The sequence below is a fragment of the Geotrypetes seraphini genome, chromosome 16 (genome assembly GCF_902459505.1).
Source record: "Geotrypetes seraphini chromosome 16, aGeoSer1.1, whole genome shotgun sequence".
Classification (NCBI taxonomy): domain Eukaryota; kingdom Metazoa; phylum Chordata; class Amphibia; order Gymnophiona; family Dermophiidae; genus Geotrypetes; species Geotrypetes seraphini.
In genome coordinates this window covers 44,285,852-44,312,407 of record NC_047099.1, presented here as the reverse complement: position 1 = coordinate 44,312,407, position 26,556 = coordinate 44,285,852, and the positions used below count along the sequence as shown (strand labels likewise).

Genomic DNA, 26,556 nt, shown 5'->3' with positions numbered 1-26,556 from the left:
AAAGTCCATAGTCTGTTATTGAGAAAGACATGGAGCAAAACCACTGCTTGTCCTGGATCGGTAGCATGGAATTTCGCTACTGCTTGGGTTTTGGCCAGGTACTAGTGACCTGGATTGGCTCCTGGGCTTGATGGACCGTTGGTCTGACCCAGTAAGGTTGTTCTTCTGGTCTCTGTTACCATATTTCTACCTTCTGTTATATCTATCCTCTTACCCTTTCCTTGCTACTCTCTACAATTCTCAGTCTCTTCCTTCCTACACCTTTATAGCCCAGCATCTGTTCCCTCCTCCTTCCTTCCCTCCCCACCCTCGTAGCCTGACATCTCCCTTTCTCTTCCCTGCTGCACTCTCCCCAACTTCTTCCCTTACTCCCATTTTCAGGCATCTCTGCATCACTCCATTCTGCTCCTTCTCCCCCTCCATCTCTTGTGTATCTCTTCCTCTCTCTCATCCACCCCAAGGTCCAACACCTCTTTCTCTCCCTTCCTTGTGCCCCTCCATGCACCATCTCTCCCCTCCCCTCCCCCTGTGCCAGCAACTTTCCTTCCTCTCCTCCCCTCTACTCTAAGGCTTGCTTCTTTGTGTCGCAGTATCAGCAGCAACTCTCACATGCTGCCTGCCGCTAACCTGGAAGCTTCCCCTCTGCCGCAGAGAGACTTCCGGGTTAGCAGCAGGCAGTGTGTGTGGATTGCCGCCGATACCACGACCCGAAGACGCTGACATGATTGATATTCTGTGCAGGAAAATAATAATAATAATAACTTTATTTTTGTATACATCCACACCAATAAGTTCTAGGCGGTTCACAGCAAAAAGATACTGAACAATCAGTGAATCTTGTATATAGACATTACATAAAACAAATCATAATACAATGCAGAAAAGGGAATTCTGCTTGATTGTGCAGATATTCTGCATTGCATAGTTGTGTAGAATTGCACCAGAAGTATCTTTGTGATTGCTCTTGACACCGTGTTAGCCCATAAGAGTTGTCTTGGCCAAAACAGATTAGAAAGTTTTATACAGTAAATTGAACATAGCGGAGATGTTGAGAGACACATTTGAAAATGTCTCCCTAAATCAGGGAGATATTTAATTCCTTGTATCTTTGTTTTTTCAGCTTCCTGCAATCTCGGGTTCGTGTCTTGGTAGATGGAAGTTTGTTGCTCCAGCAGGCTGCCCCAGAAGATTCTGGGAAGTACACGTGTGTCCCTAGCAATGGCCTGTGGAAGGCTCCATCTGCCTCGGCCTATCTCACGGTGCTTCGTAAGTCATCCTGTCAGATTGCCAACTCCCTGTTGTGGGATCCTTTCTCTCCTCCCCAAGCCCCATCATGTCTGCAGCTTCTCATGCCTTCACATGCTCTCCCTCTTCCCCTTCAGTTTTCTATGTTGTTTTTCTTTTCTTTTTTTTTGGGGGGGGTGCATCCACCACTAGGTTACGCTAGATTGGGCTTTACACCCTCCATCACACACATACAGTCAGAAAATCAAGCATGTCCCGCTAGATGTCTCGCCGCCATTTTAAAGTGAATATTGCCAAGACTGAGCTTCCTATCCTTCCCCTACTCTCTCATCCTCCCTTCCTCTCTCTTTCTCTACATAACTCCAACAGATTGCCAAAACCTGTTATTTCTTTCTCTATAATATCACCAAAATATGACCTTTCCTCTCTGAGCACATGACCAAAAGCCCCATCTACACCCTTATCACCTCTTGGTTCTCACGGGTCTCTCTCCCTTTCAGTCCGTTCAAAATTCTGCTGCACGACTTATATTCCACCAGAGTCGTTATGCTCACATCAGCCGTCTCCTCAAACCACTTCCTTGGCTCCCTATCCATTTCCACATACAGATCAAAACTCCTCTTATTGACCTCTGCAGCTCCTCAAACTCTCTCCCTATACTCCTCCTTGGGAGCTCTGCTCATCTGTACCCTTCGCCTCTACTGCCAACTCCAGGCTACATCCATTCTCTCTTGCTGCACGTTATGCCCGAGTCCGTATGTTAAGCTCCATCTCCGGTAGCTTTCAAAATGTAGGCTAAAAGCTTTTATTGAGATTGCTTTTATTTATATACCACCTATCAAGTTATCTAACGTACCTGGGACAATGGAGGATTGAGTGACTTGCCCAGGGTCACAGGGAGCAGCACGGGACTTGAACCCACTCTCTCCTGTGAACATCTAACTCCCACTAGCTTATAAATAACCCATGGCAGTTTTATCATTCCCTCTCTGAGAAACTCCCTAACCCCCTACTTGTCCCATTTGTCTGTTTTAGTTAGATTGTAAGCTCTTCTGAGCTGGAACTGTCTCTTGAATGTTTAATATACAGTGCTGCGTACATCTCATAGCACTATAGAAGTAAAAGATGTTTCAATGTAGGTGATGGGATGGGGGTGGGGAGTTGAAAAGAATCAAAATGAGCGCTATTTCTTTTTCTTGGGCTTCCTAGTTCACATAAGTAAACCCTCTTCTCTCACCACCTTCTTCCTCTCTGTTTCACCTTGCTCCTTTAACTCCTTCCCTCTCTCCTTACTGCTCTCAATATTTATTTTCTGTCTCCCTTTTCTCTTACCTCTTCCTTTTTTCCCCCTTTCTCATGGCCACATGCTGCTGGGTTAGGACATACTGACTGAGATTTTCATCTTGTATGGCCCATCCCCCACAGACCCAGCACAAGTGATTGACATGCCACTGGAGACCTACCTGCCAGTGGGCATGAAGGGAGTGATCAAGTGTCCCGTGAGAGCCAACCCACCATTGCTCTTTGTTAACTGGACCAAAGATGGCCACCCTCTGGAGCTAGAGAAGGTGAGAGTTAGAACTTCTAGAATGTTCCTGTTCAATCTTTGATCTTCATAGCTCGACCTTTTGCTCTGCCCAAAGCATAAAGGTTATCAACAGACTAACCAATCTCTCACTTCCTCCCAAAGTATCCTGGTTGGTACTTAGATGCTGAGAGCTCGGTTGTCATAGCAACAGGAAATGATGACGCTCTGGGCTTATATGCCTGTACACCTTACAACAGCTATGGCACAGCTGGGGAGTCTGTGCCCACCCGGGTCCTGCTAAAGGTAAGGAAGTGATGGAGCGTTCCAAAAGTACTGACCTATAAAATGAAATGTCTAAAATCAGGATTGGGCTGTCCTTATGTGCATCACTGCATTAAGGGCATGATTCGATAAGTAGCACATAGATTGGGGACGCCTAGCCAAGTTCCATGCAAAACTCACAATTGCTTAATTGAGGTGGTAATTGACCGTGCCTTTGTAATATAACTGTTAATTAGAGAATGGCACGGGGACAGATTTTTCCCTGTCCCCGCAGGAACTCAATTTCTCTGTCCCGTCCCTGCCCCATTCCTGTAAGCAGATGAGGACGGAGCTTGCAGGAATGGGGCAGGAACGGGGGAAAATTTGTCCCCGTGTCATTCTCTACTGTTAATCTGGAATTTGTAGGTCTCCGTAATCCACTACTGCCAAAATAGAAGTTAACCTTGAGAGCCTCTAAATTTACTCCCAGTGTGGTTTGTTTCTCTATCCCTTACTTGGTTAATGTCTTCCCTCAAGATAATTGACCAAACCCCCACTTCCCCCCCCCCCCACCAACAGACTGTGCCGGTGTCCCTTTGCTTCCTAGAAAAAGAATGCATTGAGTCAGTCCTGATAAGAGAACACACTTTGGACTATTGTAACGTCATCTATGCCGGTTTATCAAAATGTAATATAAGACGGCTGCAAACTCTGCAGAATGCAGCACTAAAGTTATTAGGGCATAAAAGTAAATATGATCGAATCACCTCCCTTTTCTTAACAATATTATTGATTACCAGTTCCTTATAGAATTAGATTCAAGATATTACCTTTGACGCATAAAGCGTTACTTCTGAACCTAGTTATCTGCAATCTTTGACTATTTCATATACTTCAAACCGAACATTAAGATCATTACAGGACATAGACTAGTCCTTCCATCGGGGTATAGAACGAAATGGGAATCAACGCGTAATAAGGCATTCTTGTTTTTGGCACCTAGTCAATGGAATCAACCGCCCTGAATTAAATCATAAAACATTAAAAAACATATTTTTTTCAAAAGGCTTTTGCTATGGATTCTATTCCAAATTAACATATTCATTAATTCAAGAGATTCACAGGCAACTGACCCTTGATTGTAACTTGATTATGAATAATTAGTTTAGGTCTTTCTTTTATGTTATGGAGTTCTTCGCACTTTTAATTTTGCATTTTATATCTAATCCGCTTAGAACTTTTGTAAGATTTGGCGTATATCATATTTCAAATAAACATAAACAGAGACCTTCACGTGCCAGGAAGCCTTTATCTGTAACGTTGGCTTATCAGGTTGCTAGACAGATTTTAAGGGCCTCTACAGTGTGAACAGAAACTTGACTTACTGGATCTCAAATTTGAGTTATTTCATACAGAGACATAAAAGATATTATTATTGGGGAGAGAATTTTCACTGTCTCTTCCCCACCCCCAACTTCCCACTCTTCTTCCTCATGTCCTTTCTCCCTCCCTTCCCCTCCTAAGTATGATCCACAGCATGACAATGTTTTTTGTTTTAGGATCCTCCCATTTTCCTGGATGTCCCTAAAGAGGCGTACCGACAGGAGGTGGGAAGGGAGCTGGTAATCCTATGCTCTGCAGCAGGGGACCCTCCGCCCATTATCACATGGAGAAAGGTAAGAAGCAGCATAGAGCCAAGGAGGGGAATCTGTACCAGGCCACAATGAGGCAGGGACCAGTGATGGATTTCAGCTGCTGTTGTGCCTTTCTCGCCCCCCAAATCTTCAAGCTCTTAATCCCCATCATCCGCCACAGCCCTAGACCTCCGCTCAGGCAGCAGATCGTCTTGTAGTGTGTGTAAGGATAAAGCCTGCTCTCATAGTCTCTGCCTCATGTACCAATGCTCCACAAGGGAGGACAGGGCTTGTGACTGCAGGAGAAACCCCAACGCACACTGTCCTTTCACGATGATGATGAGGTGGGGAGAGGCATGGAGTTGTGCAAATCTTGGTCAGGATTACCCATCGGTATCAATGCAGGCCTGCTTACGATAGAGCCTTATAACTGACTGGGCTGGAAAATGGCCACCCCGGGCTGCAGCTTGGGTCTTTTCTCTCTCTTCCTTCCCTCTCCCATACTATCTCCAGATTGTTCTCCCCCTTGCTTGGGACACTCCCCTACTCGAATGATGACTGGCTGTTTTTTACCGCATAGCTGAGAAATGCTGGGAAGAGCCGTGCCCATGTGGACGCAAACAGCAGCCTGATCTTCAAGCCCCTGATCAAAGAAGACCACGGCAACTGGGAATGTATGGCAGCCAATCAAGTGGCCAGGATCAGCGCTCTGACCTCAGTCTATGCCCTCGGTAATGCTCCTCAGTTTGCGATTCTGTGTTTTCCAGCATTGCCCAGGCCCTCCCCATGCCCCTTGATATCAACCAGGGTGAGGCCAACCATTGGCTCTAAAGAAGGGTTTGTGCAGGAGGGGAAAGAGCCCTCTGGTTTCTATAAAAGAGCTTCTAAACATGACTTGTCATTCAGTTGCCTCACATAGATCCTTGGTGTTGTGATTCCTGGAATTGGTGTCTCGAAGAGCAATTCAAGTTTAGTTATGCTTGATATACCATCACCAATGCAGTGTACATTGTACAAAAATTTATAATATAAGTAAAATGGGAAAAAGACAACATGAATTACAAGAAATAGTTGGCGATACATCTCATAAAATAAAAAGGAAGGGATGGCCACTTCTTAGACCAGTGTCCATTCCTCATTGCATCTGACACAACCCTTGATACTCCTCCTGCAGGTACCAGCCCTCACGCAGTGACTAATGTCTCAGCAGTGCCCTCAGTGGTTTCAGTTAATGTCTCCTGGGTGCCAGGCTTCGACGGTGGCTGCCTTCAGAGGTTCAGCGTTTGGTACGCGCCTGTGTAAGTCTTGACTACTGCATCTGTATGCCATGCCAGGCCAATGCATTTGTTGGTCTTCCCAGTCCTTGAATTTTTTTGGGGGGGTCTGTTGGGCTTGATCTCCTCTCTCTATCTTTTTTTCTTCATCCCGTGCTCCATACCCCCCGTCTTTCTGGTTCTGCTTTTGTAACATACTCATTCTACCCCACAGGGTAAAACATCTGAATCAGGGACATCACAATTGGATTACTATAACTGTGCCCATCGGAGAAGATCATTTCCTGGTAGAGAACCTGCAACCTGACGCCGGCTACCAATTCAGCATTCTCTCTCAGAACAAGTTTGGGAGCGGCCCATTCAGTCAGATATTAACTGCATATCCTCTCAGTAAGTCCTGCATTCTGCCAGAGAAAATGGCCAAGCCAATCACCGAAAACCATCTGGTCTTAGAGATTATATCCCTGTGCCCGCCACCTGAGCCCTTCACTCCTAGAGGTACCAGACTCTATATCTATGTGCTCATCCCCTAAACCCTTCAGTCCTAGAGGTACCAGGCTTTGTTTTCCTTGTATCCATTCCTTGTTTTCTTATATTCCATTCCAGGCATTCCATGTGACCATCCCATGAGCCCTTTATCCTTGTGCTAATCTCTCCAGCCCTAGAGATTCAAAGCTTTTCCTTCTGGCTGTTTTTCCACTGACTGTATTTTAATATTTGTTTGTTGTTTCTGTTTTATTCCTGGGTCATACAGGTATTCCAGTGATGACCTTGAGCCCAGAAATGTCCAACACTGACCCTCGTAGCCGCTTGTCTCCCCCTCGCTTTCTGACTGCCAATGAAACTTCCCGAGGTGTAATCCTGCAGTGGGAGCCACCAGTACGAAGGCCAGGGGCTCTCACAGGCTATGCCCTGGAGTTTCGCCAAGCTGGGGAGAGTTGGGAACTACTAGGAGTCTCCATATCTGGGACCGAAACTCAGCTGTTTGTGCCAGGGCTCATCAAGGTAAGAAGGGAGAACATCCCTGGGGGCATCAGGCCTTTAGCTAATGCCCTTTGTGTAGGATTTGAGTGCCCCTGGCAAATTCAGAGGGACCCAACCAAGGCATTAACCGTTCCCTTCCAGAGGGATTATTGTAAGAGCTTTAAAAGGGCCAAGAGTTGTGATTGGATAAAAGAACTCACATGACCACATTTCAGAAGGGGGAAGTGGATTCTGCTCACACCTTTTGCAGTGATACTGGACTATCACCTGGATGCACTAAACAGAATTGCTAATACCGAGTGGATCGCTGTTAGCCAATTCTCTGGCTGGTTGTGGAAGAGCGATCGATGTACCAAAAAGATTGCACGTAAATGATTTGCGCAGAGGTTCGTTGTAATCTCTATCTCTCTTGTCCGATTGATCTCACACATGCACAAAGCTAGGAAAGAGAAGCCCGAGCAACTGAGAGACAGGGGAAGCCCCGGAAACAGCCGCCTGCCACTCGGATATTTGGCGCAGGAAACCTTTTTTTTTTAATGGACAGATGTTGTATGTGTATTACACACACACACAATATATGCCGCATAAAATGAAAGAATGAAAGTCCTCCCCTATGTCCCGGCACCAAGAACCAACCAACTCCACCCCCCACCCCCCACACACACACAGTAGCAAAAGCGGCAGGAGGGATGGCCACTCCCTCCTGCCATGCCATCCCCACCCCCACAAGAGAAAATTGGCAGGACGGATGGCTACTCTCTCCTGCTACTGGATACTTCCCCAAATCCCACTCTCTGAACCCCTCCCCCATACCTTTTGTAGATGTTGGGAGCTGGAGGGAATCACGGTCCCTCCAGCTCCAAGGCCCGCCCATCAAAAATCATGGGCCTTCCCGAGCCTAAGGCCCCTCCCACCCAGGGCCTTAGGCTCCTCCCTCTGTATCCCATTTGATGCCCAAGGAAGGGCCTAAGGTTCTGATTTGCTCAGACGTCAGACCTTAGGCCCCTCCCTTAGCATCACATGGGATACAGAGGAGCACAAGGATTGAGAGGGAGACAGCAATAAAAAGTTTGATCCATTCTGTACAACATATATAGAAAGTGATTAAGTTCATTCATTTAGGATGTATGAGGGCCATTTTTAACGTAAGAGTCATTTTGTTGTAAACTCGTAACAATTTATTGTAACTCAAAAACTTTCTAAATACAGAGAAAATCTGTGTTAAACTATTTTTCAATATAATCCCTGTTGACGTCCAAGCATTTTTGAGACCGGGAGACAAGCTTGACAATCCCCTCGTTGAAAATTCTTCCTCCTGTTCTTTGAACCAGTTGTTGACAGTTTCGTGGACGCTGCCTTCGGTCTGCTTGCGTTTTCAGCCCGAGAATTGCTTTAATTTTGGGAAAAGATGAAAGTCCGATGGCGCCAGGTCCGGGCTGTATGGAGGATAGAAATATAGAAACATGAAGGCAGATAAAGGCCAAATTGCCCATCCGCAGTAACCATTATCTCTTTCTCTCTCTGAGAGATCCCACTGGTGCAGTATCTTCCACCAAATCTTCTGCAACATTTCTGCTGTGTTTCGAGCAACATGAGGACATGCGTTATCATGCAGCAGACACTCTCCCATAGTGAAGGCGATCAATGACAATTTCGTAAACAACAGAACGAGAAACATAAGAAAAAGTCGTCTGAAGCTCATCAATTGTGAATCTCCTGTTCTGCTGAATGAGTGCATCAGTTGCAGTTTCCAATTCTTCAGTGATGACAGACGGGCGTCCTGATCTTGCTTCATCGTGCATGTTTGTTCTCCCTTCGTTAAACAACCCTCATTTCCCTCATTCATTGCACCCTCACCATACACTTCAATTTGATGAATTTCAGCTGGGCGAATGTTCTTTGCATTTAAAAAACGAATCAGCGATCGCACCCCACAGTTGGAGTGATTGACGATACACACGGTTAATACCTCTGCAAAATTATGTCTGACGCACTGGATTACACATAAATCTAGACATGTTCCCGACAATGTTCCAGTCCAAAGTGCCTACTTAGGTTGTTACTTTAAAAATGGCCCTCGTATGATTTGGATTTTCCTGTTTCTCTTCCCACTCCACACACCACACCATGATGTGGGAACTTGGCCTAGTCACTTATACCACATGCTATCAGAGGGCTTTTTATGTAGCTGCCACTTTTAAGAAGATTTGGTAGGGGTGCGGCTCGAAGCACCATCTATGGAACAGAGAATACAAGATCGCTTAGTCCTTAACAGATGAATTAAAACCATTCACTAGTCTCTTTCTCTACCATGACTTCCCTTTTCCTCCCTTTCTCACTCTCTGCCTCCCCTCTTTCCGGTCTGCAGGATTCCTCCTACGAGTTTCGCCTGGTGGCCTTCTCCAGTGATTTCATCAGCAATCCCAGCAACTCCGTGAACATCTCCACAACCGGTGAGGAACCTGCAGTCTGTCTACCTACCATAGCCTCAGTAGGGTTGCAGGGAGGGCACAGTCTGTCTAATTTGCATCTAATATGTTAATCTTAAACAGGTCAGTTACTTCTTTTGTAATGTTGAAGAGTTTTAAAAGGTTTTGTGTACAGCAAAAGAAAACGCAGTCAAGTTTTCAATTGTCTCATCCTTAAAATGTTACTTAGCGCCAGATTGACCGAGACATATCATGTCGTGAGGGGGGAGGAGGGAGGAGCTGAACTCTTTGATGGGATCCTGGGGAGAAGGATCATGGTGAAGACTTCAGCTGGTCAGGTTCTTATTAACATATAATCGTCAGAAAATCACGTGAAGTGTCCATCAAAAGAACAACCACAAAGATCAGTTCCTAGAAAAATGCATTTACGTTTGTTTGATTTTATTTGTTTTATTGAATTATGTATGTAACGATATGTAAACCGTTTAGGTTTAAATGGTATATAAATTTTTTAAATCAATCAATCAATCTTGGATTTGTACAGCAAGACCTATCTGCTAGGAAGAGATAAAAAGATGAGAAGTACTGCTCTTTAACCAGCAGGAGGCAGTCTCTCTCCTTTAGCTCAAGATGAAAGCTGCCATTTCCAAACCCGAAGGTCATTTTTTGGGACTGGATGTTCCTGTTTGCTGAAGTGCTACATCCAGCTTTGTGGTGGTTGTCTTGGGTGGTGGAGAGGATGGGGGTTCTCTTTCTCACCTAGAGGTAGGGATGAGGGACATCTAGTATTTACTCCTGAGTTTATTCTCCTGCTCTGAAAGTTACTCTGATAATTTACACACACAACCCCCCCCCCCCCCCTTTTTCAGGTATGGAGGTGTACCCATCCCGGACCCAGCTCCCTGAGGTGCTCCCACAGCCGGTGCTAGCAGGCCTCGTTGGTGGCATCTGTTTCCTTGCCATTGCGATGATCATCAGCACAGCAGCCGCCTGCTTCATGAAGCATCATCGGACAATCCGGAACCGAAAACGCCAACAAGGTATCCAAGAAGCCCCTTCCATTCTTCCAAATCAGGGGTCATGAAGTTTGTAGAAATTCTGTAATATCCCTCAGTCATCTTCAATCACCCTGTCTGTTCAGCTAATGGGAGTTCACATCTCATAAAGCAGGAAGCAAAGTGGATCTTGAAAAGGATTTTTCAACTCCTCATTGTAGGCAAGCTACAGGAAGAGAGACATTGGGGTAGGGGCAGAGAATGGCACGGGGACGTCCCTGCAGGAACTCAATTTCCCGGTCTCGTCCCCATGAGTTTTGTCTCTGTCCCTGTCCCATTCCTGTAGTCTCTGTCTTAACTGCCCAAGCCTCGAACACTTAGGATTTTAAAGTATTTGAGACTTGTGCAGTTGAGGACGGAGCTTAGACATTGGTGGAATGAGGCATTATGACATCACAATCTGAGCTCTAGAATGTTGCTACTTAGGATTTTAAAGTGTTGGAGGCTTGTGCAGTTGAGGACGGAGCTTAGACATTGGTGGAATGAGGCATTATGACATCACAATCTGAACTCTAGAATGTTGCTACTTAGGATTTTCAAGTGTTGGAGGCTTGTGCAGTTGAGGACGGAGCTTAGACATTGGTGGAATGAGGCATTATGACATCACAATCTGAGCTCTAGAATGTTGCTACTTAGGATTTTCAAGTGTTGGAGGCTTGTGCAGTTGAGGACGGAGCTTAGACATTGGTGGAATGAGGCATTATGACATCACAATCTGAACTCTAGAATGTTGCTACTTAGGATTTTCAAGTGTTGGAGGCTTGTGCAGTTGAGGACGGAGCTTAGACATTGGTGGAATGAGGCATTATGACATCACAATCTGAGCTCTAGAATGTTGCTACTTAGGATTTTCAAGTGTTGGAGGCTTGTGCAGTTGAGGACGGAGCTTAGACATTGGTGGAATGAGGCATTATGACATCACAATCTGAACTCTAGAATGTTGCTACTTAGGATTTTCAAGTGTTGGAGGCTTGTGCAGTTGAGGACGGAGCTTAGACATTGGTGGAATGAGGCATTATGACATCACAATCTGAGCTCTAGAATGTTGCTACTTAGGATTTTCAAGTGTTGGAGGCTTGTGCAGTTGAGGACGGAGCTTAGACATTAGTGGAATGAGGCATTATGACATCACAATCTGAGCTCTAGAATGTTGCTACTTAGGATTTTAAAGTGTTGGAGGCTTGTGCAGTTGAGGACGGAGCTTAGGCATTGGTGGAATGAGGCATTATGACATCACAATCTGAGCTCTAGAATGTTGCTACTTAGGATTTTCAAGTGTTGGAGGCTTGCAGGAATGGGGCAGGGAAAGGAAAAGAACTCATTGGGATGGGACATGAAAATGAGTTCCCACAGGGAAAAATTTGTCCCCTTGTCATTCTCTAAGAAGGGGTTCTCAACTCAGTCCTTGGGACACACCCAGCCAGTCAAGTTTTCAGGAGATCCCAAATGAATATGCATGAAATACACCAACTTCGTTGTATGCAAATCTGTGACTCACATATTCATAGAAACATAGAAAATGACGGCAGAAAAGGGCCAGGGCCCATCTAGTCTGCCCACCCTAATGGCCCACCCTCTAACTACCTCCATGAAGAGATCCCACATGCCAATCCCATCTTTTCTTAAAATCTGGCACACTGCTGGCCTCAATTACCTGTTGTGGAAGATTATTCATGGTGGATATGCTGAAAACCTTTCCGGGCCAAGAACCCCCTGCATTAGAGAGGATTCCTTGTGGGGAGGGGGTGTGGAGGACCCCACCCAAATGTTGTGGGTCTCAGGCAGTGCTCTCTCATGAATTTGTACACTTCCTACCCATTTCCCTCTGCCTGGGAGAGGCTAGAAGAAGGCGGACAGGACACAGTGAGGGTAAATTCAGCTCCCTTGGGTTATTATTATTTATTTTTTTAAGTTGCCTTGCATGTGATTCCCCCCTTTTGTGTTCTCATGACCTTCCAGATCAACCCATCGTCTTTGCCCCCAACAAGAAGCCGTCACCGTCGCAGTAAGTGTCTCCATTGTCATGAACTCGCCTCCTGTGTTGATGATCTGTTCTTCTGTTTTCTCATTTTTCTTCCTCATTCTTTGTTTCTTTTTTTAATATATTTTAGTGCATCATTTTCTGTAGTCGGTGCCCAGCTGCCGGCTTACACAGGAATCCTAAAATTTCTGAGATTTTTCTATTTTGGATTAACACCTAACTCCAGGGAGGGACCTGGGATGGGGCTAAATTATTACAGACTGGGGCTTTTACCGCCTTTTGCACAGACAAGCCTAGTTACAGACATCTGAGGTTCCCATGTTTTGTTTCATCAAACGAATTTGATGAAGTAGTGAGAATAGATACCTTTATGGATCATTTCAGCCCTGCCTGACTTCAGGTTTCTGATCAGAAATTTGAAAATATATTTGCCCCAGGTGAGCACAGGAGAGAAAGAGGGAGATAGCTGAAGTGTCCGTGCCCCTAGAAGGAGTCATCTTCAGTCCAGATCAGGGCCCAAAGTAGTAAAAGGATTGGCGGTGAAGGGTACATTGAAGGGAAGAAGAGATTTGGGGTTTGGCTCTTACCTTTTCAATCTCAAAGTATTTAGGTATAGTCGGTATTTTTCTGTCCCCGGAGAGTGAGGGCATTTTGTCCCTGTTGAGGAAGGCATGGACATATTTCAGGATTCCTGTCTGTACTATCAAGTGCAACTAGAAAATAGCAGAAAGTCATCGCTTTAATGTCTTCTTTTTTTTTTTTTTCTTTTCATGTTTCTTTTTCCTGCCCAAGAAATTCTGATGGTTCTGGTAGCTCCGACAGTCTCATGAAGATAAAGCTTTGCTCTTCCCCATATCAAAGCTTCCGGAAGGCTCCACTCTGGGGGGAGAAGACTGAGACAGATGTTCACCACGTCAGCAGCAACCAGAGCTCCTCCCGGTATACCGTATACGAAAGCCATATAGGGGAGTCGGTGGCACTGGAACGGATCAACCGTGGACCAGATGGGCGCTTTGTGGTGGAGCCGGAGACCCGTCAACATTCGGGATTAATAGATGGCTTCCCCTATGCCACAGAGACAGAGTTCTACCCGGAATTTCACCCCCAGGACTCATTAGACCTGAGCCATACGTTTGAGGTTGGGCAAGAGACATACGTTCAGGTCCACCCAGAAAGAGGAGCAGGAACCTGGCAGGGGGAGGTAACTCTAAGGCCCAAGGCCACGGGCCAGGCCCGCCGAGAAGCCCAGGCCTCTGGACATCGCCAAGGAAAGTACTTTGGCTACAGTGGTGGCAACTGTAGCAGCCCTGTGGATGAGTCCAAGCCACTTTGCATCAAGGACATCAGCCCAGTGGCTTTGCCTTACAGCAAGATTGAGGAGAGGAGGCGAGAGGCCAGCTCAGTTGAGGAGAACTTCAGTAGGACAGTGTCTTCTCTCAGAGACTCTCAACCCAAGGGCTATACTTCCTTGAGTGGCTTAGCCAGTACCCCATCCTTACAAAGCCAGAAAGATCTGGGGTTTCACCAGCGACTGAGCCCCTCTGCTCAGAGTGGCATTCTCCAGTACCTCAGCCTCCCCTTCTTCAAAGAGATGAGTGTGGACGGGCCACCTGAGGAGGATCCTTTACAGCTTGAGGATGCTTCACAGCTGAAGGCCTGGGGTAGCCAAACACTTCTCAACCTGGAAGACAAAACTTCGATTGGCGATGATAAGGAAAGGCCCAGATCTCACTGTTGGACATCATGTCTTGATTATGTGGACACTAGCAACAACCAGAAATCTTCTGAGCAGTTGGTGCCAACCAAACCTTTCCTCCAGCCCCCAGAATCAAACTTGGGGACTGTGAAGTTAGTTTTGCGTGATAGCCTACATTGGACTACTACCCTTCCAAGTAAGTGTCCGAGTCAGCATCTGACTGTGAAACATGCCCAGTGGGCCAGTGACAAGCCGCACCCAGAAATTCCCATGGATATCAGAGCGGAGTCAGTCATCACAGTGGTCTCTTCTAGTCAGGATGAACCTTTCCATGAACTCACAGAACTAAAAGCACTTGATAAGCAGAGGCCCCTAGGGGCCCTATTCCTACATGGCTCCCCTTCTGAGAAGGTCTTCAGGAGCAGCCTGACAAGTCAGAGCAGTGGCAGGGGAAGCGTGTCCTTTCTCAGGCCTCCTTCCCTAGCCCAGTCTTTAGGGTGTGGCTACTTTGGTTCACCTTTGGGGGAAACAGCTAGCTGGCACAGCAGGCAAGGTTCACAGAGCTCTGGAGCTGAGGAGAGCCAGCAGAAAATGGAACCCTCTATAGCCACCATCAGTAAACGGTAAGTTGACTCTTCCCCCAAGGGAAACTGGGACATTATGCTTATTTTGACAGAGCATTTAGATCATACTATCACCAAATAATGCAAAATAATTTTCTGTACTGGTGAAGCCTTTGAAACAATTTCAGAGCTAAAATCACTACCTCCATACCTGGCTTCTTTCCTGTTATATTGACTACAAGAGCTGCAGCATCTGATTGATTAGTTAAGACTGACACCCTGTGGACATTTCTGATACTGTGGCTCTAATCCATCTAGTCTACTGACAGGGTGTGGCAACTAGTGGCATTACAACCCGTATTTAATCTGCTATATTAACACCCTATAGCCCATGATGCATCTTGCACTGGCTAGCCACTTCCAAATTATCTGATATGAAATGTATTAGCACCAGCAGGTTGTAAAGGAGCAGAGTCCAGTTCTCAGCTAACTCATTCTCTCAGACCCTGCCTCCCATACAGACGCCAGGAGGAGCTCAGTCCAGGGTCCTCACTGCTGCTGCCACTATTGCAATTGGGACCAGGACAGCCCAAGTCTGTAAGAGAAAAGGTCTGTTTTAGGAGGAGAGAGGATAAAAAAATGTCAAAAGTATGGGGAAAATATAGGAGGAGCGAGAGAGAATCTTCAGTGGGACGAAAGGAGTGTGGCCTACATAATGATCAGATAACTTTGATAGTCCTAGATTATTCCATTAGATGGTTACCTTGTGGTGACATCTTTTGGCTGCTGCTGGGTCAGACCAATGGTCCATCAAGCCTGTTCTCACGGTGGCCAATCCAGGTCACTAGAACCTGGCCAAAACCCTAGAAGCAGCAACATTCCATACAAAGAATAGCAAGATTCCAGAATCCCAAAGAGTAGCGACATTCTGTGCTACCGATCCAGGCCAAGCAGTGGCTTCCCTCAATAACAGACTGACTTTTCCTCCAAGAAATTATCCAGTCTCCAATGAATCTGCTATACTGATTGTGTGATTTTTTTTGGGGGGGGGAGGGTTGGGGCACTGAGGGGGTTGAGGGGGCCATCTGTCCATATTCATTGGAGAAATCCTGAAAACCTGACTAGATTGAGGTTAGACACTCCTGTGCTTTGCATTTATTATAGTTGAAGAAATGCAAGAGAAATAGAATCGATTTTGGTTTCAATAACTATGCATTCACACGTTATTAACCCCCCCCTTAACAGCTCTGACGCTCATAGAAGTTTTGAAAACAGTAAATGGTTTGTATTTATGTTTGCTTGGTTCTTAATATAGATGATTTAAATAAAATACCAAGAAATTTACTCCATTAAGCAAAAATAATAAGAAAAATAGAGCTTTATGTAATCAGCGGCTTTGAGCGACTCCAGGATGGGCTTTTTTAATTATTTTTTGATCAAGCACAATCAAATTCATGGGGAAAAACGTCAATTTGCACAGTTTTTCCAACATTAGGATTTTCTGGGCAACCCTAATGAGTTGCCATGGTTTCTGCTTTCTGTCATCTACTACCCCCCCCCGACTCAGCATGTTGACCACTGACCTCTGCCCTCTGCAGGAGGAACACTTCAGTGGATGAGAACTATGAATGGGATTCGGAGCTGCCAGTGGAGTCCGACATTCTCGAGGCACTACAGATGTACCGCAGCGGGACCCCCAAGAGGCCTGTATCCAGCCTGGCCACTCAGGATCTGCAGAAACAAGGTAAAGACACAGCGTACTGTGTGCACACAGAAGGTTGAGAGCTCAGCGGTTGGGGAGGGAGAGGACAAGTGATGTCCTCATAAGAAAGAGCTGAAGGACAAGTGGTGAAAGTCGGATGACTTCCTGATAAGAGCAGGATGTCATTGTGAACGTATAGGTTGCCCAGGAAGGGGGGGGGGGGGCTGGAGAGAGAATACTTGAGGTAACCATGAAACAAAAAGCACAGTAGGGAGACAGAGCAGCTAGGAGCAGGGGTCTCCGTAGAGGCCCCACCCCCGCCCCCCCTGTGAGAGAGAGAGAACGTGACGTGCCCTTCCTCCAACAGAGCTGCCACCCAGATGCAGTGAGCTGATAATCAGGAGAGCGGATGTGAAACTCTGCCTAATGAGGGGCTGTTTCCTTCCACCCTGCACTGACAAACACATTTCACCTCACCCTCTCTGCTCCAGTTGCTGAAGCGCTATAGAAATGTTAGTAGTCGTCCGTGCTGTCCTCATACTATACCTATTACATAGTAAATGACAGCTGGTCGATCCAATCTTTCCATCCAAATTCCCGTATGGAATAACATAACATCGATTTTTAGACCGTAAAGTTGAATACGGTTTACAAAAGATAATTTTAAAAAAGTACAAGTCAGAAGAACATCACGTAGAAGGGATCTAGAAAAAAGGAGTGTTTTTAAAGATGACCTCCGTGTCCCTAAGCCTTCAAAGCGTTAAGGATGGTAATTGCTTCATTTCCACCCTAGCAATCCTCTGGGTTTGTCCCGTGCATTTTCTGAATTCTGTTTCCTTGTGCTGCCTCCAGGGGAATTTGCTGAAAATCAGCTCTTCAGCTCTTTGTGCTGTGTTCATGCTTTGTGTATCAGTGCTACGGCTAACTAACGTTGGCTTTAAAATGCAATTAGTACTGGGTTAGTGCGTACATTTTTGTGAGCTGAATGCACAGGCCATATTTAAATGTGGTCATTAGGTACCCCACAACAATGCCCCCCAAAAAGGTCTTCTAAGTGCCTTTAGTGCAGGAAACCTTTTGCTAGGTCTGGGGCAGCATTAAAAGGGTGGTTGCTTAAGGGAAGAGTCGTGTAATGGCACCCTTCTCTCCCTTCAACCATCCCTTTCCTGGAGGACCATCAGGCCAGTCAGGTTTGGGGGATAACCCTAATTAATATGCATGAGAGAGATTTGCATATAATGGAGGTGACAGGCATGCAAATCTGCTCCATGCATATTCATTAGGGCTATCCCCAAAACCCAACTGGCCTGATGGTCCTTCAGCACAGGGTTGGGAACCACTGGTCTAATGGATTCTCCCATCCCCCTGGGCATCTATCTGAAACCCCCTCTAAAAAATGTAATACCCTGATGGACAGATAACCCCCTCGGTGCCCCTGACTCCCCCAAAAGACTTTAAAAATACCCTAGTGGTCCTGTAGCTCCCTCAACCCCCTTGGTGTCCCCTATCCCCCCCCCCAAAAAAAAAAAAAAAAAGACTTTAAAAAATACCCTGGTGGTCCTGTAGCTCCCTCAATCCCCTTGGTGTCCCCTATCCCCCCCCCAAAAAAAAAAAGACTTTAAAAAATACCCTGGTGGTCCAGTGACTCCCCACCCCTAAATAAAAGACTTAAGAAAATATCCTAGTGGTCCAGAGGGATCTCAGTGCTTTATGTGTAATAATAATAAGTTTATATGCCACAAGGCCGTAAAGTTCTATGCGGTTTACAATAGTTTTTTTTTAAAAACCAATAAAATGTTGAATAGAACTAAAAAAGTTAAAAGCCAATAATTAGAGACACTAAAATGATCAAAATAGTGCAGAATCCAATTTTTACCAATTCGCTGCCTAAATACTTGGGAAAAAGAGATGTTTTTTGATGTCTCCTAAATTCCCCATAAGTGTCAGGAAGCAAAAGCAATTGTTCTCAATCCTCAGCCCATGACAGGAAAAAAGATTTGGCTGATGTTTTTTAAGTTGACATCCTCTAACCCAGTGGTTCCCGGGCAGCCCTCATGAATATGCATGGAGCAGATTTGCATGCCTGGCACCTCCATTAGATGCTGATCTCTCTCATGCATATTCATGAGGGCTGCCCGGTGGTCCCCCAGGACAGGGTTAGGAACCACTGCTCTAACAGGCTGGGCTGGAGAAGCTGTGGAGGATGTCACATGCGCGGTTGTCCCTTCCCAACGTGACTTTGACGGCAAGCTTTTCAAAACCCGGACATACTAGGTCTGGAAATCCAGTTCTTCCCTCACTGACTCATCTGGACCTGCTCTTGCTGTATGGTAATAGAAGATACAGCTCGCTTTCTACTCTGCATGGTGAAAAGCATTGTTTGTGCCAGCAGGAAGGACAGCAGGATGTGGTTTCTGTAACTTTCTTGGCTTGCAATTTCCTTCTGCAGAAAGCTGTAGGCAGGCCAGAAGGTTGAGGTTGCAGGATCCACTTTTACTGGCTGAATTTTTGAATCTAAACCCGGCTTTACCCCACGGCATGCAGGAAGTAACTGTCCTGTATTCTCTGGGAAATCATTATTACAAGCCTGTGCATGCGAGCAGAATAAAGCCTGTCTGTTAAAGCAAGCTGGCAGCTCCTGTTCCACTGTAGTGGCCAGAGCGTCTGCAAATCACAGCTTGCCAGTTACACATCTAGGAAAGGCAAGCTCAAAAAAACACAAAGTCTATCTGCATTCATACCCAGTTCCTTTTCAACAGAGCAGCTCAGGCATAGGGTTACTAGACATCCAGATTTCCCTGGACATGTCCGGGGATCCGGACAGCTTTTCAAAACCTGACATTTTGTCCAGGTTTTCAAAAGCTTGGAACAAATCACAGTCGGGCAGAAGGGTGTCTACGCATGTGTGGATGCCCGACAAAAGCCGGTGGGGGGGGGGGGGAGGCTGGGGGCATAACAGGGCAGAGATGGGTGGGACTGGCCAGGGCTATTCAGGGAGCCATTCAAACACACGTTAATACATCCTTCTCTCTCTCCCGTTACAGGCGCGAAAGCTCCAAGGACAGACTATGGCTCTCCAAGCAAGTCCAGCTCCATGGATGCCTTGACTTTCTCTCACACACACACTTTGACTAGCCCCGAGGCCCGCTGTGCAGCTCTGAGAGAGGAGTTTCTCGCATACCAGCGACACAGAGAAGAGACCCAGGAGGGACTTACGAGCAGCCGAGACTATGACGAATGCTACGAACAGGCGACATTACTCTGACGTTACTTCTTCTCCTCTGAATGTCCTCTTGCCATTTCTAACGCAATGTGCCAATGTACTCTGTCCATTCTCCCATCCTGTCACTCTGATTATTTGGATCTAACCAACAGGGGGGGGGGTCAAGGCATGGACAAGCCTGACATAATACCTAGCTTTACCCCACGGCATGCAGGAAGTAACTGTCCTGTATTCTCTGGGAACCCAGAGGGCAACCTTGGCCTTAAATCTCTTACTCAAGCACATCAAGGTCTGTTACAAGCAGTGCATGCAGAAATAATTCACACACGTAATACTAAACCAGACCAGGTTGCAGCATTCGAGAACTGGAGTTGGACAGCTCCTCGTTTAGAATAAGAGATTAGGGTATTTTGTCTATACTATCTCAGCATTCTTTCCCTGTACCCACCCCCACCCTCTACAAATCCCAGTGCTGAGCGTATGTCTGCCATTAAGACTCTAATCTCTGTGGACTAGGGACTCTGCCTGCTTCAAACACCTTAGAGCGCTATGTAAATGGTTTCAAAGGAGGTGGACTCAGGGATAACAGAGAATAATTTTTCATAGAAAGAGTGACAGATACATGGAACAGCGTCCCGAGAGAGCTGACGAAAACAGGAATAGTGACAGGAGTCTGAAAAGCTTGGGATAAGCACGTGGCTTGGATGAAGGAAGTGACCTGAAAGCCTGGAATAAACATATGGCCTGGATGAAAGAAGTGTCCTGGAAAGCTTGGGATAAGTTCGTGGCCTGGATGAAGGAAGTGACCTGAAAAGCCTGGAATAAGCACGTGGCCTGGATGAAAGAAGTGTCCTGGAAAGCTTGGGATAAGCTCGTGGCCTGGATGAAGGAAGTGGCCTAAAAAGCTTGGGATAAGCACGTGGCCTAAAAAGCTTGGGATAAGCACGTGGCCTGGATGAAGGAAGTGGCCTGAAAAGCCTGGAATAAGCACGTGGCCTGGATGAAAGAAATGTCCTGGAAAGCTTGGGATAAGCTCGTGGCCTGGATGAAGGAAGTGTCCTGGAAAGCTTGGGATAAGCACGTGGCCTGGATGAAGGAAGTGGCCTGAAAAGCTTGGGATAAGCACGTGGCCTGGATGAAGGAAGTGGCCTGAAAAGCCTGGAATAAGCACGTGGCCTGGATGAAGGAAGTGCCTGAAAAGCCTGGAATAAGCACGTGGCCTGAGAACCAGGGAAGCCAGAGTTCAAATCCTGCTTCTGTCACTGATACTTATTGTGACCTTGGGCAAATCACTTTATCTCCCATTACCTCAGGTATCCACTTAGGACTGTGAGATCTTCAGGAAAGGGCTTTTTTTTATCTGAATACTTTACACCTCTAGAGAACACTATAAAAATGGTAAGTGAGGGGCAGGCAGAAATTGCACAAGATCTGTGGTTTTGCACCAGGAAACATTGGGCAGAGCTGTGCAGTCTTTATCTGCTGTTATTTTGTTCTGTGTATGTTGTATATCTATATGATAAAGGCACAGCTTGTTCAGATGCAGTGGAGATAACCTGAAACATTGGAGACGCACCTTATCCATCTGGTTTTGCAGGATATCTTTGATATATTGACCAAGATGGTAAAGGGGATGGAGATCCTCTCGTATGAAGAAAGACTAAAAAAGGTTAGGGCTCTTCAGCTTGAAAAAGAGACGGCTGAGGGGAGATAGGATTGAAGTCTACAAAATCCTGAGTGGAATAGAACGGGTACAAGTGGATCGATTTTTCACTCTTTCAAAAACTACAAAGACTAGGGGACACTCCATGAAGTTACAGGGAAATACTTTTCAAACCAATAGGAGGAAATATTTTTCCACTCAGAAAATAGTTAAGCTCTGGAATGCGTTATCAGCGGATGTGGTAAGATCAGATAGCGTAGCTGGACAATTTCCTGGAGGAAAAGTCAATAGTCTGTTATTGAGAAAGAAATGGGGGAAGCGACTGCTTGCCCTGGATCGGTCGCATGGAATGTTGCTACTCCTTGGGTTTTGGCTAGGTACTAGAGACCTGGATTGGCCACCCTGAGGTTGGGCTACTGGGTTTAATGGACCTTTGGTCTGACCCAGTAAGGCTACAGCAGAGTCCCAGCGTTTGCACATATGTCTCATAGATGTACTTCCAGGACAGGCCTGAAAACCTTTGCAGTCCTTGAGGGCGGGAGGTTTCTACTTTGCCTTACCACAGCATCCCATCTGCAGCCAGGCCAGCTGCGGTGTTTTCCACAAATAAGCAGATATTCATAGCCACTATCTGGACTGTGACGACACCAGATGTCCGGATAATGTGGTCAGCAGCAGAACTTAACATGGATAAGGGGAGATTGAAGCAAAGTCCCCCGAGTTAAGGTGCTAAGCGTTGGTTCCATGCCATTATCGAATATTATCTCCCGTTTTGGCGGATCTTCTCCCACCCATGAGCCCCAATCTGCTAATCCCGCAGCAGCAAGAGAGGAACTTGGGTGACAGTCTTTCCTTCTGCTGCGACAAGGGGAGGCAATTTCTTTGACCTCTGGCCGCCAATCGTCTGTACCAGGGGCCGGGAAGGGTGGAGCTGTAGGCAGGGTTGAACAGGCCATCAATCTGAGCTAGCGTCGGAGCACCTCAGTTTCGATGTGGGCCCTAAGTGCTCAAGCCCAGTTTTAGCATTTAGATGCATAACTGCATATATTCTATACCATGTGTGTGCAAGTACTGGGCACGCCCCTCACCTGCCCCTGCCCATTGCAGTTGTACGCTATGGATTTTGTGCCCGCCGTAAGGTCAATCGCGCATGCAACTGCTAATTAGTGTCAATAAACAGTACTTGGGCCAGTTCTTGCTAGCGAAGATTAATTACCAGCTCATTATTATATTAAGTTACTTGTACAACTTTGGATGCTAAGCAAAAGAAGTGGGCATCCACCTTTTTAGAAATTGGGGGATAATGGGGATATGCAGTCCACTGAACCGACTGAATATCCCCATTGCCTGGGACCACCCTGACTCCATCCATGTTCCACTTAGCACTGTCCGGAGAGTACAGCAGTTTCAGGTCTGGATTTTGCTTCCCTCCTTGGCTGGCCCTTCAGTTGTGCTCCCCGTGTCATATGCGTGCAGGTCACCTTGTTTTATTGCACTTTGTCTCTGGACTTGTAGCTCCGCGATGCACACTGTGTTTGCACAGCCCAACCCTTCTCCAGCCCTGAGGACCTGGAGATATGCAGGAAACGCAATGCCATGAAATGTGCTGCCTGTAATGCTGGACTACAATAGGAATCTTAGATAATTTTCAGTGTATTGTTTCATACAGACCTCAGTGGTGCCATCTGTATGCCACTAAACTTTAAAGATCATACAGAACTCCGGCACCCCTAATCGTCATCGGTCTCTTATATAACGCGGGGAGCATGAGCTGGTGGATTTGAGGGGGATTTCCTTGACACAGCCCCTCGGGGCGAAACGTATCCTACGTCGGAGTGCTTACCCCCACCCACGTAGCATCAGATGAGTATATTTATGGACTTATTTAAAAAACATTTAAAACTATTAATATATAAGAGACCGATGACGATTAGGGGTGCCGGTGTTCTGTATGATCTTTAAAGTTTAGTGGCATACAGATGGCACCACTGAGGTCTGTATGAAATAATACACTGAAAATTATCTAAGACTCTCCAGTTGATATTTTGCCAAGATTTGATTTGGTGGAGGTCTGAAGACTAACTATAGCCGATTATTGTTGTTTGTATGGACTACAATAGGAGCCATATTTCTGTCCTCGCTGTTCCTCCTGTGAATGAAAAAGTTCATCTGTTCTGTTTGATGTAAATATTTGAATAAAGTGTATATAATTTGTATGTTCCTGTGAGGGTGAAACCCACTTCCAGGGCATCACTGTATTGCTGCTTTTTTTCTGTACATAATATTGTAGGATCTGTGTCATTCTTCCTGGCATGGTACTTTAAGAGAAAGCCACCTGGTCATTTATTTCTCTATATAGTCCCCTGGAGGCTGTCTCTGCACCCACAGAACTCTGGGACATGTAGTCTCACCTCCAGAAGCCAAATTTGGGAGAATTAATAGGGCAAATACCAATTAAGCCAGACAAAGGGACTCTTAACATGCCAGAGGTATGTGCATGTTCCTGTTCTTACACTTATAGACTATAGAGAGATGATCCTCAGGACCTGTTGGATTGGGCAAGACAAACAGAAATCAGAATTTCACCCAACAACAAGCTGATTGGGTTTTGTGGTTCACTGTCACAGTGGACTCCTGTTTTTCCCACAATTCTCTTTGTCCTCTTAATTAGCAATCAGATGTAGCCTAAGTCCCTATTAAGACTCCTTCAGCATCTGCAGAACAGGCTGATGAATCACCAGTTCTGAAGCCAGGGCCAGGGAAGGCCCGTGTCCTTCACTTGAGGGAGAGACTCAGGCCCTAATGCACAAAAGCTTTCCGTGCTAGTAAGACTCGTTAAAGAAGTCTTAACTGGCACGCAAACCCTCCTTCTGATGTTCTAAAGCAGGGATCTCAAAGTCCCTCCTTGAGGGCCGCAATCCAGTCGGGTTTTCAGGATTTCCCAATGAATATGCATTGAAAGCAGTGCATGCACATAGATCTCATGCATATTCATTGGGGAAATCCTGAAAGCCCGACTGGATTGCGGCCCTCAAGGAGGGACTTTGAGATCCCTGTGAGGGTTCTCCATGGCTGCTACTGATGTTCATAGCAGACACTGAGAACCCTATGCAAATGGATTGCAAGGAACTCAGTAATATTTAAAAGAGCACACCTTATGATGCCCCTTAGCACAAAATAAACAGTGCCAAAATTTTCCAGCATTGTTGTATGCTAACACAACAGCTGAACCCATTGGAATTTTAAAAAAGCAGGGAATGACTCCCACCCTTTCTACTGAGTCCCGCCACCAAGCAGGATCCTCCAACACCCCCCATGGAGAACCCCTTAGCTTTTCTTCAAAGATCGGCAGGAAGGATGACCACTTCCTCCTGCCTCAAGGCCCACCTCTTCAAAATGGCAGCCCTGGCCTAACCTGGTACATCCTGGGAGGGGCCTAAATACCATATAAGGAGAAGACAGCTGAGCAGCAGGGGGAGCTCCAAAGCCACTGGGTCCAGATTTTAGTCTGGAAAATCTAGTAATCCTATTTAAGCACAACACACCTAAAAGTGGTGGAATTAGCAAAAAAAAATTTTTTAATCTGCTAATGCTACACTCCTCGGTATTTAAAAAGAATCCAAAGGATAGCATTGGCAAGTAAATGTTATTTCTGGTTGATTGAAAGTTACTATTAAAAAATAGTTTTGTCTCTGTTCCCACCTTACCTTTCTGGTCTGGGTTACTTTTTCTCCCCTCTCCCCCCCACGGTCTAGCATTCATCCATCTCCCCGCCCCTTCACCCTGCAGGTCCAGCATCCATGTCCCTTCCTCCCCCCACACGTACCTAAGGTCCACCTCCCCCAGGTCTGCCCTCCCTCCATGTGTGTAGAGCTGGTATCTCTTACCTGCAGCTCTCCCAAAGTAGCAGCAGAGGTTGTGCTGTAAACAGGACCTTTCCTTTGCTGTATCAGAAGTGACATGGCAGAGGAAAGGCCTTGCCTTGGCTGGCCCCAAGCAACCTGTTTACAGCGCTGCCTCTGGTGGCTGGCTATTGCTTCGGGGGCTGGAGGGAGGATGATTTTTTTTTTTTAAACACTGGTTAGTTGGTTGAGAACCAGTTAACTGGGATTCTACTCTATCTGCTTGTGTATACTAAGTTTAGGAAAATGCACCTCACTAACAGATGCCAAACTGGGAACTGCTTGAAGGAGGGCCTGCAACATTCTTAGCTGGGAAAGCTCAAAGAACATAGACTTAACTGGCCTATATTTAATTATACAAGGATCCTCAAGGTTAAAACAAGGCTCCAAGCTGAGGCCTTAAAAGATGAAATTCTCTGTGGTCTCCGAGTATCTTTTCTCACAGCTGGAAACATCCTGATCTTGCAATTCAAAAATAAAACTTCACAAGGCTTAACCCCCCCCCCCACCCCCTCCAAACATTTGCAAAAACCAGCCTCTATCTGATCTCCATACTGAAGATGCCAAGGTTTCCAAACCTCCAGATCTGCTTTTTTTCCATTGCAGTAGGGGGGAAAGGTATCTTTGATATTGGGAGCACAGCCTCAGTTGAGAGCTGCGGTATCACCACTAAATGGGACTGAATTACTTTTCCTGGATTCTTAAGATCTCCTAAGCTTAGAAGATCTTCCTTTTCTAAAACTTCAGATTGTGCTCAAATAATCAAATTGTCCTCAAAAAAAGGGGAATTTGATGCTTGCCTAGGGTTAATCTCGGATGTACACATGTTGCTCCTACTTCTGACACAGTATTTATTACTCTGCTGTCGGAGCTTTATGATTTTAAATTTACTGGGTGATGCTCAGCTCTATTTGTGTGAAGTAGCCCCAGTAAAAGGGGTGGAATTATGCTCAGAAGAGCAAAGCGCTAGGCACAGCTCTCCCCCCCCCCCCCCCTCCTGTCAAGCTCGCTGCAAAAAAATAAAGATTGCGGGCAGGGATTATAAAAAGGTGGGTGCAGCTGTTGTGTGCATAGGTGTGGGGCATACACTCACACGAGTTCCTTGTAGCATTTGCGAAAGGTTCTTGGGTGGCTGCCTTGAGGATCGGTAACAGCCCCTGGTAACCCTTTTGAGTGCTGGAGGCAGAGCTTAATGAATCTTACCAGCACGAAAAGCTTTCAAGCATCGGGGCCAGCCCCATTCCCTTGGGGACCAGAGCCTGTTCAAACCCCATAATTATTTGCTAAATGACTTCCACAAAAACCATTCAGAGTGGCACAGAATAAGCTGAAACTGTAAAACAGTAACCAAGGGCACTGTCCAGTGGAGGGCCAGTTAAAGACACTCTGGCTGGCTGATTTAAGGCTGCTTCCTCA

General features: G+C 46.1%; 1 protein-coding gene across 1 annotated transcript in view; it reads left to right on the top strand.

The window, feature by feature from the left end:
• The window catches only part of IGSF9 (immunoglobulin superfamily member 9), a 54,999-nt gene extending 33,686 nt beyond the window's left edge, over positions 1 to 21,313 (top strand). Inside the window, exons 8-21 of the mRNA XM_033924932.1 lie at positions 1,121 to 1,266; positions 2,671 to 2,813; positions 2,936 to 3,076; positions 4,594 to 4,710; positions 5,249 to 5,399; positions 5,843 to 5,966; positions 6,157 to 6,332; positions 6,697 to 6,947; positions 9,295 to 9,379; positions 10,225 to 10,395; positions 12,370 to 12,415; positions 13,184 to 14,710; positions 16,249 to 16,394; positions 19,397 to 21,313. Of these exons, the coding sequence (XP_033780823.1) occupies positions 1,121 to 1,266; positions 2,671 to 2,813; positions 2,936 to 3,076; positions 4,594 to 4,710; positions 5,249 to 5,399; positions 5,843 to 5,966; positions 6,157 to 6,332; positions 6,697 to 6,947; positions 9,295 to 9,379; positions 10,225 to 10,395; positions 12,370 to 12,415; positions 13,184 to 14,710; positions 16,249 to 16,394; positions 19,397 to 19,617 (3,445 nt within the window). The 3' untranslated portion in view covers positions 19,618 to 21,313. The remainder of the gene's footprint in view (positions 1 to 1,120; positions 1,267 to 2,670; positions 2,814 to 2,935; positions 3,077 to 4,593; positions 4,711 to 5,248; positions 5,400 to 5,842; positions 5,967 to 6,156; positions 6,333 to 6,696; positions 6,948 to 9,294; positions 9,380 to 10,224; positions 10,396 to 12,369; positions 12,416 to 13,183; positions 14,711 to 16,248; positions 16,395 to 19,396) is intronic.
• Positions 21,314 to 26,556: the final 5,243 nt, after the last annotated feature.